Source organism: Anopheles funestus, chromosome 3RL (assembly GCF_943734845.2).
Source record: "Anopheles funestus chromosome 3RL, idAnoFuneDA-416_04, whole genome shotgun sequence".
In the NCBI taxonomy this organism is placed as follows: domain Eukaryota; kingdom Metazoa; phylum Arthropoda; class Insecta; order Diptera; family Culicidae; genus Anopheles; species Anopheles funestus.
Genome location: NC_064599.1, coordinates 40,039,512 through 40,054,573, shown reverse-complemented (window position 1 = coordinate 40,054,573; position 15,062 = coordinate 40,039,512). Strand labels below are relative to the sequence as shown.

Below are 15,062 nucleotides of genomic sequence, written 5' to 3'. Positions count from 1 at the left end.
GATGCTTCAAGGGAAAAGAAGACTTGTGAGATTTGTCACTGTAAGAAAAGTAGAAACACAAGCATTTATAATATTTGGAAGCTGAATAACAATTTTTGGAATACTATATATTTAACCATAAAAACATCTGTCCCATTGTTTTTCTTTTTAATAATTTTATACAAAACATTACAATGAAATTTTACATCGTTTTCATTACTTGCTCGTGTACTACTACTTGCTCGCTCGCTTTTTTTTTCTTTCCTTCTGACTCCAAGGTATTAGCTGACGCTGGTTATTTTTTTTTTTTGGTTGACGTTCTTTTCTGCTCTGTTACCCCACGTTTACGAAACACATTTCGTATGTTGCACCTATTGCTGGGCAATTTGATTTGATGAGCAATTCTTCAGCCACACACTATTACGCATTTATTTGCGTTCAAAGATTGGCTAATGCTTTAGTGTCGTTTCGTGTGGCCAATAGAAAAAAAAACAACCCAACCGTACCCTTTCACTCTCTTATGCAAAACCGATGGGTTGTTGGCTAAAGTTCAATCCCAAGAAGAGATACGATTGGGCAAGATGGAGGTACATTCCAAAAATGTTTGTTGCTTACTTTTCAAATTGTTCTGCCCCACGGTTTTGTTTGTTTGTTTGTTTTAGAAGTAGTTCTAGTGTCGGCTGACATTGCTACGCATTTTAAGGTTTTTTTTTTGTTAAGTGTGTATGTGTGTTTTTTGTTAGTAAAATCTGCTCACCGTTCACTTGGTTTGCCGTGGCTTTTGCATCATCGATAAAGTTTCATTATTGCTAGTATGAGACGTGTGGGTTTTTCTTTCCAAGATTTCCGGCTTCCGGTGTATTGCTATGCTGCTAGAGAAAGGAACTGGGAATCTAATTGATTGACGGTATCTAAAACTGGCTGCATTGCGAAATAGAGTGACTTTTCTTCATACTTGACATGTTTCTCCAGTATCGTCCATGTTATTACTATATTTATACCAGTTTTATTGTTTCTTTATTGAGTGTTCTTTGGACTTTGTTTGAGCATTCAGATTTCAGAAGCATTGTATTGCATTTCACAAATAAAAAACTCATTACCATGTAGCAGTAGAAAATGGTTGTTCTCCTTAGTAATTCTTCCTCGTAGCAGATATCTATCCGTTTTCCTTCCCGCTACACAAATGTTCACAGTTAGCTTAGTGTCTCGCTTGAATTGATCGCAGAAGTTTTTCATTGACATTGGGTTTCGTGACAACTTGGGGTGTGTTATATTTTCGTATAATTTCAAAAAAAAATAATTCCTGAAATTTTGTATTTAGAATAAAAAACGGTTCTAAAAAACCCGGACCGCTTGTTTCCTGTACGGATAGGGCAATCATACGTACGCGATAGTGTGTGACAAGGTTTCTTTTGTTACAAAGAATGTCCCATATTTTGTGCTTGTGTTTTTTTCTCGCTGGTTTTTAACCTTTGGCACCATTCGATAGTGTAGAATTGATCTGTTTCGTTTCTTTTTTTAAGAGCAGTAGAGGATGTTTGTGTACGAGACGATAGACAGAGGTGTTCTTTGTGTGTTTAAGTTTGTGCGTTTTAATGTTCCAATCTTCACCAAGAGAAGGGGTTTGAGTGAGTTTAAGCTAACCTGTTTTATGTTTAATTTGTTCCTGTCTGTATTGTGTTTTGTTTCGTTTTGTTAGTTAGGTATTGGTTGCTGCTTGATTGTTCTCCTTTGTCTCCAGAGGCATTATAGTGTTACATTACTTGAATGTTACATTTTCTGTGGTTGTTGTTTTGTGTTTGTTTCGTTTATTTATGAGTTTGTAAACGATTGACAGCATAAATTCGAGTAGGTTCCCGCGGGATGCTTGTCCCCGAAAAAGGCGCACATCGTTGTCGCTCCGCAGCACACACATTTTAAACGTTGCATCTTGCATTTGATGAGCCGCACCATTCGGCCTCACGCTTACGTTCTTACATTCGTTCAAGCTAATACAAATGAGTCCAGAAAAAGCGGCAATTACTCTGGAAAATAACACTTTTTTCTAACAAGTGAACTACACTAACATCGTTCCGGGTTTTTACGCTTTTACACAATCGTACAACAGCACAGTTTTTGGTACAGCATCTATCAACGAGCAGAGGGACGACCGTTCGGAGTGCTGCCTTGCTCGTACAATCTTTCAACAAAATTTCCCCTGTCCATCCAGCGCTGCTGTTTCGTTCCATTATCTAATAAGTACAACTGTTTTTTAGTTATCTCACTTTTACGTTTTGTGTTGTGTGTTTTGTTTTTTTTTATTCCTTGCTTTTATTCTTTTTTCATTCGTTCCATTTCGTTCCGAATGGCTTCCGCAACTTTGACATTAAATGTGTTGTTTGTGTCTATTTGTTTTTGCTAACAATTTGTTCTTTCCAGTTTTTCTGCTTAGTTTTCCAATCTTAGTTTTACGTGTTTTAGATCGTTTTCAAGCACATTTTCGGTCACTTTCGCAAAGTGATTAAATGGTGCTGAACTGCACCGATTTCATCTCTCTTTTTGTTTCTCTCTCTCTCTCTCTCTCTCTCTCTCTCTCTCTCTCTCTCTCTCTTTTGTTTTTGTGTATGTGTGTATTTTCATCATTATTAACGTCACCTACATTTCTTTACAATACATTGCATTTAGGTAATAATCTATAAACATGTCTCTTTAATGAAATTTGCACGGTTCTGTTGAAGTTTGTCGCTTTTTCGTCGCTCTAGTATGGATTAGTGTTGTTGACAAATCGGTTAATTTTTGTTCCGAACCCTTCATTTCATCGTTTTGTGTTCTCTATTAGCAGCATATTGTATAACAATGATGGTCATATTTTCGTTTTTTTGTGTTACTGTTTGAAACTTATAAAATCAAAGCATCTGCTCGGTTATACGTTACGTTTTTAGACTGAATTCGATGAAATGAGCTTATTGAGGAATGTAAACTGTTGATTTGAAGCTTTGCTTTAAAACACTATTTTGAAACGATATAATAGTAATGAGCTGTAATGTTTTGAGTCAACAATCCTTAGTGTTGTTGTTATTCTTTCAATTATCGTGAAAAACAATTAGTTTTCTTTTACTGGTTTTGTTTGAATTTTGATTCGTTAGTATTTATGTGGTAATAATGTGACCCGTTAGATGTTTTTATTTCTAGTTTTTTTTTCCCTATACCTTACTGCTCACTGTTTTGAAGAGCTGTTTTATTTCTCTTCTCGCTAGCACGTTACGAATTGTTTAAGTCACTCACGCCCTTCTCAGTCTGGTTTCACTAGTTCACCAGTTAATTGGTTTGCGCATTTATTAACCGATTTGCAGATTGTTTTTGTTTTGTTTTGGTTTGTTAAATTACAGTTTATAAAAAGGATTGTTAGTGATTTCGATTTTGGTTGTTTGATTGTTTTATGTGTTTTCTTTTTCTTCTTCTTCATTGCGTGAGTGTAAAAAAGTATTTTTGTTTCATATGTTTCGCTTCTCGCTATTGTTAGACAGTTTCAACGTATGCATTTCACACTCGCCGTTACACTTAACTCTGGTATAAAATCGTATCTGTCGCATTATAGTTTAGTGAGCTGTGTTTAGTGTTTTGCTATATTTTATATGTCTACTTATACATACGGTAAGAAAGTCTTCGCACGTCGACGGCCCTCGGTTCTCATGTCTTTTTTTTTTATTGTAGACTCATTTCCGTTAAGCTTCGATTTCCATCAAGAAAAAAATGACACTTCAGAAGTGCTGGATTTATTGATAAAGAAAGAGTGGAAATAAAACAAAAAATAAAACTTTGCAATCTTTTACGTGTTTTGTTTCTAAAATTTAATTGTTACAGAACATTTCTGAAATGATTGTAACTGAGATGAAATATTTTGGTTTTGCTTCTGAAAAGTGCTAATATTTGTTTTTCCGAAAGGAAGTGAAACCGTTTGAATTCATTTTGCGTGTAACCGTTTGTACAACTATTCGATTCCACCATACCGTCAGCCTGACTTTCACTTTGCGACCGCAGACTGCAGTCGCAGTTACACAGACTAAGGCTTGGGAGGGCCCTAACCACTAAAGGTTACAATGGTTTCTTATGCTGTTTCACTGTTACTACTATCCTCCCGTACCATGCATCTAAATTCGAATCCTATAATAGCAACAAGTTTACGAGACCTCAGGACACTTTTGGCAACGCAAAAGGGAAATAAAGGTAAAACAATAAAGTGAAGATGAATGTACATAATGTAATCGTTTGGCTGTGCTTAGTAATAATCCCCATTACGATCCAACAGACGACCCGGAAGCGAATGCTAGGCGGAAATTGATTTTTAGCCTCATTTTGGTTGCAACGTCACAAACGTTTAGAGCGCACAGCACAGTGCTGGTCGGTGAAAATATTATTTTTCTGCTCACTGTCGACGAATCACGGTAGCCAGCCAGCACCCAAACGTCCGGGTGTGAAGAAAGTTAGATTGGATTAATTTTCTTACTAACTTCTCAAAAAACAAAACACAAACAAAAACACCACCGATGCTCGCTTGCCTTTATAGATCGTTTCTTCCATTTGCTGCTGCTTTATTTACTAATAATTCCATCTTCATTGTACGTTGCCTACCTGGCAACATCCGGTCTCTATGTATGCCGAGCAAATACCAGGCAAATAAAAACGGTCATAACAGCTAAGCGTCCTCAACGTGTCCGAATCAAATGCGGACGAAAATCAGACTCAGGTTGGACGAAACTTTGTTTCTGAACTGTTATGATGAGAAGTTGCATAACTATAAATAATATTGTGCTTGTGGGCCGAAAAAAAAACATTTCGATGTATGCTGCTGTAGCGTAAGATTAGTGCTGTCGGAAGCGGATGGCGATGATGAAACATGATGTCCTGCTGGAAGTGGCACTCCATTGGTTTCCGGGACAACATAATTAGCTACCCATATAAGTTTTGCGCTCCTGCGCAACTAGCTGCGTAGAAGAAATTAAACACTTTTTTCCACATTTCTCTCTCTTGTAGCAATGTGATTCAAAAAAGTTTTATTACATGCTCTAAATGTTGTTATTAAGAGACGTTTCACAGAAAAATGACAGGGAAAACTTTGTATAGTAATTTGTCGTAATAAGAACGCAAAACTTAATGGGAATGTTGAATAAGTTCGTGACGTTTGGAACGCAGATGTTGCTACTAGTTCATTTAGTTTTTCTGCTTCACTATTTTAACATGAAAAATCCATTAAAATATAATGGGAGTTTATGGTAACTATATTCCAAATAAATAAACGTATGGAAATTTGTTTAAAAAGGCAACTTTTTTTTCTTAAACGAAGTGCATTCTGGATCCAATAAAAACGTTAGCAGATGTAGAATTAGAGGTAATACTCATTGCTGTTCAGCTTATCACCTTACATCATGCTACGCGTTTGGTGGGACCAGCAGGCTGTAGTCTATTATGAGCTGCCATAACCAAACGAAAATGCTGTTGATACGTTTGAACCGAGGAATAGGAGAAAAAAAGGCAGATTAGTCTGGCGCGGTATAGATGTTGATCAAGTTAAATAAACTCCAACTAAGCCAAGGCCTTGCTGGTCCTTGTAGAAGAGTCCCGTGCCATGTAGGACGGTTAGATCCTTAGAATATCATATGTGATCTTACTTCTTCGAATTACTATTTTTAATGATCGATGGAGAATGATCTGAATTTTCATAATCATCATGCAGTTAAAAAAACTGGATCATTTATTGGATAGCGCACAAATAGCCATCCTTTTTTTCTTCCCAAGATTTGTGATTTGCCTGAGAGATGAAAATAGCGGAAACAGTAGAAAGTAGCGGACCATATTTTAAAGCGTGATAAAAGAAATACTTATTAAAAACACAAAAGCAGCAAACGTCGATTAAAAACGTCACGAACTTATTTATACTCCTTATAAAACAGTACTCGGGGCAGTACACTCGTACTTGGGGCGGCTCGGTGGTGCATGTGATAAACGGCGCCAGTCCACACGGCCGGACCGGGTTCAAATCCCATCCGGACCGTCCCCCCGTAGCAAGGACTGACTATCCGGCTACGTGGTAAAATAAGTCTAGTAAGCCAGAAATGGTCGGCATGACCTGTAAGGTCGTTAAAGCCAAGAAGAAGAAAACAGTACTCAAATTATCGCATAAACATATCTAAACCAAAAAAAAAAAACATATGAAAATGGAATGAAAAAATTATGCAGGAAACATGTGGTGTGAATTTATTTCACGCGATCGTACTTCACCATCGCTTCCCGTACGCCTTTTGACCATACAGCGGTCACGTGTGGTAGGGATTTTTCACATTATTTTCAACTCAATATCCTTGGCACCCTCGGTGGTAATTGGTGATTTCCAATTCAAATTAACACGCACCCATCCCCGTACCAACAGCTGCAACTTCTTGGCTAAGGGGGAGGGGTTTCTTTGTCGGGGTATGTTTTTGTATTCGTCTGGCAAGGATATTATTATGGCTGCATAACCGACACCGATGGTCAATAATCACCATCAAAGATAATGCGTTTGCAGGCATCGGTTGGTTTAGTTTTCTGGGGCTGGGATCTGTGAACGGAAAAATTTGTCCGAAACCTTTTGACCTTTAAAACAAAACCAAAAAATGAAAGTAGGAGACTTTAATAGAAAAAAAGAAAGAAATCACACACACACCCTCGGTTAGAAAACTTGCTGTACTCATAAATATGCAATGAAATTTCGTGTCTCCCATCGTCTCTTCTCCTCTGACCGATATAGCGCCACCATTTCCTCCACTTCCGAACCTTCTGCGAACATCACACAAAAGTCGAGCATCAGACGGGGTCGTGTCGCCTGTCGACAACCGATCGGGCCACAAAATAAGCATAATCACTTTGGCACTAGTCAACTTTTGTGGTACCGTACGCCGTGCCGAACGCATCCGGATGTGGGGCACAAGACAATTTATCCCTTTTTGCCAGCTTTCCGTTGCTCGGTGTGAATGGTGGGGTCGTTGATTTCTGCCACAGCCCAACTTCTAAAGCGTTGCTTCCAGATGGTCATGGAGTGTAATGAAGTCATCATTATTATGTTGGGCCTGTTTCCTCTGACTTCATACTGGTCCCAGGTTTTTTGGGCAGTAGCGTGTGATCTTTTTTTTGTCTTTTTGATAAGAAAGTTGAAAAGTTTCTCTTGTCCTTGAATGCTGGGAAGTAGTATTGGGTTTGTGTCACACACAAACAGACAGTGAATGAAAAGTTTGCCATTTGAGAGAATGAGTCGGGATGTAATGATTAATATTTTCCCACCCCAAACATTACTCAACTGAAGATGTACGATTCACTCGCGTAAAATATCATTCGCATATAAATATCCCCCCACCTCCTGACTCTGATAGCTCCCCCCAAAACCAAAATGTTTCTATAGGAGGTTGGTACGGTTCTGATCCACTAGGGTAGCAGCTGTGCACGATGGAACCGATGGTCGAAGTGCCACACCGAAGTGCGGTTTCGCGATCCCTAAATTGCAAAAGTGAGTTCCACCCTTCGGGGAGTGTTTGGTGTGAAACTTTCCCGGACAAGTTTTGTTTCACGCTATCCTTAACCGCCAAAGCTCTTTATTAATGTTTTTCCCTTTGACTTGCCGCTGAAATGCGTCGCCAAAGTGAGCAACATCATCAATCAACGTGTGCGCGGTTACTCTGGAGTGGAAGAAAGGGCATGGTGGTGAGGGGACGGGGCGCGTGTAGGGTTCACACCAAGTGTTAAAGTAAGAAAATGGTACTTACTGACCATCCCGCTGTGTGCGTGTGTGAGGGATGGTGGGAAAATCGTCTCAATTTAAGCGACTGACGAAAATGGGCATCGCCAGATGATGATCCCGGCGCTAGGAGTTTGCCTTCGAGCTAGTTAATTTTCACTTATCGTAGCCCAAAAATCGGCAAGGCCAAAATCATGATCAATTTGCGTGTTTATGGGACTGTGCGTTCTCGGCCCATCATCATCATCATCAGCAGCAGCAGCAACATCGTTGTTATGATGTACCGGAATGATGGAACCGAGTCCTGGAACAGGATGGTAAAAAAAATTATCCTAGACACTCACTATCCAGCGAATATCAACGTTTCGGTCTCTCTCTCTCCGTTTGTGTGTGTGTGTGCAAGAAGCCCAAAGCGAAAATTTGGGTCGGTATATTAAAACGAAGTGACACCTGGTCCCGGACGTTGAAAGGACACTGCCATTTACACCATGTTGAAGCGAACGTCGAGGCGAATTATCCGGTTCTTTAAGCGTTGATAGTCCCGGTAACCATTATCATTGATGCTGCGTGCGACGTGACCACCCAATCAACCCCCACCTCCGGGCTTTCCTCCGGGCGTTGGTGTTGATGGGATGTTAATAAATTGTTCGGTCCTTGCACCTGACCACCGTGTGCAAGCGGTCTGCAGCAACAGAAAAGCACCTAGAGCGGGTGTTTTATACGTATCAACGTTCTCCGACATCTAGTGGCACAATTTTTCCTCTACTAAAAATGTCGGTGGTTCGGACACTCCGGACGAAACGCACCAGTAGATAAGCGACGAAACACACACCAAAGGGTAATGATACACGCAAGCGATAGCGTCAGCTGCATCGGGGTTCGGGACGTGGCTAATGGGTGCGCACATGCAGGAAGTCGTTGAGAGATTGGCTGTTGGGAATCATCAAAAGAACACGAGCTACGTGTGTGGTGAGGTTGAAGTGGGATTTACGCTGATGCATATTTCAAATTGACCGGCGGAAAATGCTGACTTTGCATTTGCAACCATTTTTGTGGCATAGTGACACGTGGGACGAGTTGATCCTCGTTGCCTTTTTTTGGTCGTTTTTATTTTTGCTCCTCCCCAGGGAGGTGAGGAGTGTGTCTGTATTGATTGTTATGGAAACACTTTCTAATGTGTTATGCATGTTATGCATGTGGTGACTGGTAGATAGAAATGGTATTTTAATTTATCACACGCGTAACGTTCAATTGTAACAAGTGGACTTGCAAAACATGTTATCTACTGTTTTACTATTTTAAACTGAAATACCTCGACGGTAAATCTACTAGAGTAGTGTAAGATGGATTTTGTGGTCTTGTGGACACCTGAGCGGAAATGAGCGATTACTGTACTTGAGCGCATACTGATAGCATTCGTTGCCAGTCGTGAGTTTACCCATCTGTACCTCTGGGCCTGGGAAGAAAGGAACCTAGCTTTCGCAACACAGTGCGTTAAATAATGTCAGCCACAAAAAACGGTTTGCCACACATCCGGTACCAAATGCTAAATATAAACGCATCTATATAACATACTTCGAAGCTTTTGCTTAAAAATCTTACACGTCTATTAACAATTACTATCATCAACACAACAACATTTCCGGCTACACCCTTTTTTGCTTCCTGTACGTTCGTAATTTTCCTATCCCATTCAGTGTGCTTTGTTTTTTATTTTTTCCATTTTTGTTTTACCATATCATAACTTTTGTTTGTAATTTTTAGCGTGGGGCGCGATTAACGTTACACGTCTAATGTGCGGACCGTGCGGTTGAATTTCGACCCAAAAACTTCCAACCAAGCGAACCAGTTACATTTCGGGGGGGATTTTGATTCGTTAATATAATACGTTTGGATACAACAATAATGCAGAAACGGGTTGCCTACATGCTCGGAAAGTAATACCATAGCCCAGCACAGCAAGGCCTTTGGTGCAACTAGAATTAGTACGGGAAGGTGTGTAACTTGTTATGCTTGAAGAATTGGATTAGTTTAACCTTTGGATTTAACTATTTCTTTAGAAATGTTTGGACAATAACAAAAAATTAACAACTTTGGTACAATTTTTATTAAAAAGTTCTCTTTTCTGTCTAGGAAATTAATAGTAATTAATTTCAAAATGTCTATGTACTATTATCGTCTTGAAAAAACATTTTTTGTGCGGGTTTTTTTTTGCGGTAAATCATTAAAAAAATGGAGAATAAGGTAGGTTTTACTATAAATTGTGAAATGTTTTCATTCGCAAGCAATGTAATTTGAGAAAAAATATTGAAAAACTATTTTTTCATTAACGAAGACATAAATTACAAAATTTTCATCTCAGAGAAATAGAAACGGGGAAAAAATCTAATCGTGCCTTGATTTTAAAGCTTTGTTTGCTTTCACATGCCATGTTTTTACTTGGTTGATGTAACCAAAGCCCTAATATTTTAATATAACGATTTTCTACAGTAGAATTGTGGAAAAATGTTGTGTTAGGTAAATGAATTAAATATTAAAACTTTATTCGGTCATGCAAGTTTAGAACGTTTAAGAAATGGATCAGAGGTAAATTAAATTTATAAAATATTAAGCAAAAGGTAAGAATTTTGAGCTTTTATTTATGTACATTTTACTAAAATATTTCCATAGGGATCACGGTTTAATGGTACTGGTGCTGGTTATCATACGATAAGACCGTTACCAAATCTCATCCGAAAACAAACCTTTTTTGAGCATTGCAGGATAAATAAAAGAACATAAACCTTTTTTGTGCTAGGTAAACAGTGAAACAAATAAAGTGATTTTTATAAACCAATATTCATGAACGCTTAAGCCGTTTCCAAGTTAATTTAATTGAAGCCGAAATAGAACCATAGACTAGCTCCCAACACTAAACAGTTCCTCTATTTTTGTTTCTACGAGACACAGAAATCCACTACATCATCCAATATAAAGGCCAAACGCCAAATAGCTACACAGTTTCCACGCGAAACGCTAAACTAATCCAGAATCAGAAGCACCGTCACCATTGTCGTCGGAATTTCTAGCTCGTTGTGTAAGTGTGGTTCTGTTTTGTGTGTGTATGATGGTTTTTTTTACTTTTTCACTTTCGTTCACTTGCCTGCTTCGAGCTGTTGCTAAATTGATTGTGCCGATGTTTTTTTTTGGCAACAAAAAGGGGTTTTGTTCCCTTTTTTCCTTTACCGATTACCCTCTCCTCTACCTAGCCACCGTTGCCGCCAGAAAGTGATTATATTTGTACGGCAAACATTTCGGGGAACCATTACGTTGGTGGGTGCGAGCCCAAGTTCTACCGGCCCGGAGAATGGATGAAATTGAACCTTTTCTACTTTTTTATGCCACCGGGCCCGGCTGGGTGATGCGTCGCGTAATCGTGGCTCAAATTGCCAACACGAATCTCTAAATTCCTTGTCTTGCTGTGTAAGGCCCGTCTGTTTCGGTCAGCGCTTTCGTGGAAAGCGTTCTGCCCGGTTGAAGGTGGCAAGCCGAGCATTGTAAACAGAGCATCCCACCTAAGCATCTGTATTCGACACTGTAATGGTCGCATTTTTTTCCTTTCTTGCTCTTACATTTTGTTGCCATTTTCTTCACCATCGTGACACATAGCTTTTGAAGTGTGAAAAGTGAAGTTGAGGTGTATATAAACAGCAACAAAAAAATTATTCACGATGATATGCAGACGTTGGAATTGAATCTAGCTTGCTTGAAAGTAACTGCTCCGTCATACTTAGCCATTGAGATTTTTTTTCCTAGCCAATCGTGGAGCTTTCGTGAAGCTTTCGCCATGTCAGCTGTATGCTTGTGTTTGTGTGCTTTGTTTTTTGTGCATCGGAAGGTCGATAAATGTGCATCAAGCGAAGTAACGCTGTGGTCCATCGAGTTAACCTAAAATTGGTCCGTGGAGATGTGAAGTTGGCCTGTTGAATTCATTACTTTCAGTAGCTTCCGGCAGCAGCACGTCCAGAGGTTTGGGGTGCTTTTTCCACCGTTACTGCTTCACCATCTAGCGAAGGATCAATTCCCACCGGTTCCACTCAAAACGATTTCTTTGACGATGTTATTGTGCGTTTGTACGTTCACTTGTTGGTCATTCGGTAGCATCATCAGCATGTGAGTGTAGTGTGCACGTGTGGCACACGAATGTCTTACTGGCGTGCGCCATTAATGATGTTAACGGCTCGGCTGGTCTTTTAGATGTTGGCAGCTAGCAGGACCAGGTAGCAGATCTGCAACGCGGGCACATCGCCTATCGGACCGAGGATAAATCGTTAAGGAATTTCATCGCCACCAATCATCCGGTTGTACTCGGTGTAGTTTTTAATCATCTTCGCCCTATCGAGCGACTCCCGCATGAGCCGTTCGTTCTCTTGGCGCACTGCAAAGAGGAAGAAGAAGAGAAAAACCGGAAGAAAAAAACAAGAATGCAAGAATGAGAAACCAGGAACAATAATGTAAGGGATCAGGATTCAACAACATGACTTTTGCTAAACTATGTGTTGTTCGGCAAAACCATGGGATGACGCATGTTTTGTGCAGAATAGTAGCTGATAACAAAGCCGAGTAGAGGGAAACAAAAATATGAAGGAAAAAAAAACAACATCGTCACTCGAAAACAACAATTCTATTGTGCTATTATCAGCTCGGTGTACCGGTGAATCGTGATAGCTCCCCCGGTGCGTTTTTGTTTCCCCGCACGGGACGTGCACAACATGGGAAAGCATTATTCTTATTTCACGGATGAAGGGATAGAAGATAAAAGGCAAAACCATAGCAAATGTCTGGAATGGAACCCGGTGTTCTGGTATTTATCAGTTAGCCAACGACTCCCAACCAACCAATCGACGCTTGCTCCAACTTCCCCCCGGGGACGGGGCAACAAATGACGACGAAGGGTGATCCGATTGATGACATAAGATAAAATCTTTCTTCAGTTCCGGAATTTCTAGTACCGGGTACCGGTAAGTTGTTTGTTGTACCGAATAGTATGAATATCAATCTTTTCGCTGTCGCTTTTGTCGCTATCCATCCATGATGGTGGTAAGGCATCGGTTTTTGTTTGCTTTCACCATTCACAGAGAATCGGACAACACAGATAGTAATTTATCGATTGGGGGTACTCTTTTGCTAATTTGATCCTTTTGCGTTAATCAATGAAGTGCCTGGGTGGGTTGTACCATTTTGCACAAGTAGGAGTGATTCAATGGGTTATTGAAATCATAATTGATGAGCTTATTTTGGCAAAATATTTAGCCTTGTGACGTAAACGAGATCATTGACCTGTTTAGTGGTGCAAGATATTTGGAGGTATTATTTTATCATCGTATGGATCGTTAGTTTGGAGTTGTTTGGTATTGAGTTAGAAAAATAATAAGCGAAATATCAATATGACAATTTAACTCTCTTATAACATTATTCTAATTACAGAAACTAAATTAAAAGAAATTAAGTCAAATTTTCAAGCAAAGTGTAAGTAGTTGATAGAATACATTTCTTTATTAAATATCTATTCTTCAGTAAAAATATTAAATATTTTAAGCAACTAATACAACTAACTAAAATTTCCATTGAAATGTTATGTAATCGTCAAATTTACCAATACAAGGTTTTGGTGCGTTTTACATAATTTGAAAATAATGAATTTGCTTCTCCTAATTTATTTTACTGTCAGTAATTTTATTTAAAATAATGAATTCATCAGCAATTTAATATTAGATGGATATGCAACGTTCAAGTAATTTAGAATAGTTACTTAGAAGTTTTTAATGTTGGAAATGCGAATCAGATAACAATATTTTAACAAATTATACTAAGCACTAAGTTTTAACTAATTTATACTAAGTCATGTACAATAATTTAGCTTATTATTTAAAGAAAATTAAAAAGCCTCGACCTGGGTCGGTTGGAGAAAGTGCGTAATTAATGCTAAAAGAAATACATGGTTCTACTTATCGCTTCACGCCGTTTATCGAGTTCGGTTGCTGCAAGTACGAATCAATCTTACCTGAAAGTAAAAGAGAAAACAAATACAAATGATTACTTTCCCTGTTTCAAAGACTTGGGTGGGGTTTTTTTTACATAATGATTATTTTAATTAATTTTCTCATAAAACCTCGATTAAACGCGCACACACTTCAGTTCAATTTTGCGCAAAGATGGTACAGTGAAAACATTAAACTGACATAAAGATATAATCAAAAAGTACCGAACAAAAAGCTTCCCACTTCGGCTGACGGGGGTGATATTAGGGGGGAGATCTGTCTTGAAAATTAAGTAAAACCCCCGTGGGGCAGTGGACCGATGGGACAACATTTAGACATAAGGGACAGCAAACCACGGACGGTACCAAACAAAACGCCCCTAGAAAAGCTTGTTGAAATAAAATTGATTTACGAGATGAAGAGGTCTCTTTCATGCTGTTGAAGTCACCGTCGCCAGTCGCTCAACAGTAAGATGGTAGTTTAATTTGAATTAAATCAGATTGCTACGGTGGGTTAATTTGCAGGCCCCAGCGGAAGCAACGAACAATGTTGGGCTGTTCGCAAAGCCCCAAAGGAGCGTAACCAGAACGGATATACGAACTAACACACTCACATACACCTACCGACACACGGGCAAGCAAACAGCAAGAGTAAATAAAACGGCAAATACCCACGCCCAGAGGGTAAACCCCGTTGCGGACCATTTCGGTTTCGGTTTCATCTTTACCGGATCGAACCCGGTCCACCCGGGGACCCAGAGCCGGTACGCAGAGTGTCCAACATTTGCCCAGCCCGACCCGGGATGGCATCGAAATTTAACGTTTCGAGAGAAACATGAAACAATGGAATTACATGGAATTACCATTGCTTGTTTTATGGGCATTTACGGTACGGTAAAAGGCATACCGGGTTGTGGTGCGGTTGGAGAATCTTTCGCATAAGTCTATCCTCCTCTGCACTCGGCGGCTCGTAAAATGTCAAAGACAGACGATGGTGCGATATTTGTTCGGTGCGTTTTGGGCGTGTATTTCCAATTTTTTTCGTTTATATACTTTTTTTTTGTTTCGTTTTCGGTTTCATTTGCTTTGGTTTGGGGAGTGTTGAGTGGCGAAACTTTTGAAATGTGTGGGCAGCTAAAGAAGGCTAGCGGGTAGATATGAGCAAAAAACCAAACCCAAAACGAAAAACAGCTTCCAAACCAAAATGCCAACTGAAAACGTACAACAACAAAAAAAAAATGAACAAAAAACAGACAAAGGTCCTGTTTTCAAGAACCCGCCTCTATTGCAAGGTTCACCTTCCCAGTGGTCCTGTTTTGC

At 39.4% G+C, this 15,062-nt stretch overlaps 1 protein-coding gene across 7 annotated transcripts in view; it reads right to left on the bottom strand.

Annotated features, from left to right (window-relative positions):
• Positions 1-64: 64 nt before the first annotated feature.
• Positions 65-15,062, bottom strand: part of LOC125768827 (uncharacterized) — a 109,382-nt gene continuing 94,384 nt past the window's right edge. For 3 of the 7 annotated variants that reach the window (XM_049436999.1, XM_049437000.1, XM_049437003.1), the window contains one exon: positions 65-12,140. In XM_049436999.1, the coding sequence (XP_049292956.1) occupies positions 12,034-12,140 (107 nt within the window). In that variant the 3' untranslated portion in view covers positions 65-12,033. Of the gene's footprint in view, positions 13,767-15,062 lie in introns of all 7 variants that reach the window. The other 4 variants (XM_049437001.1, XM_049437004.1, XM_049437006.1 and 1 more) reach the window with 2 other exon arrangements.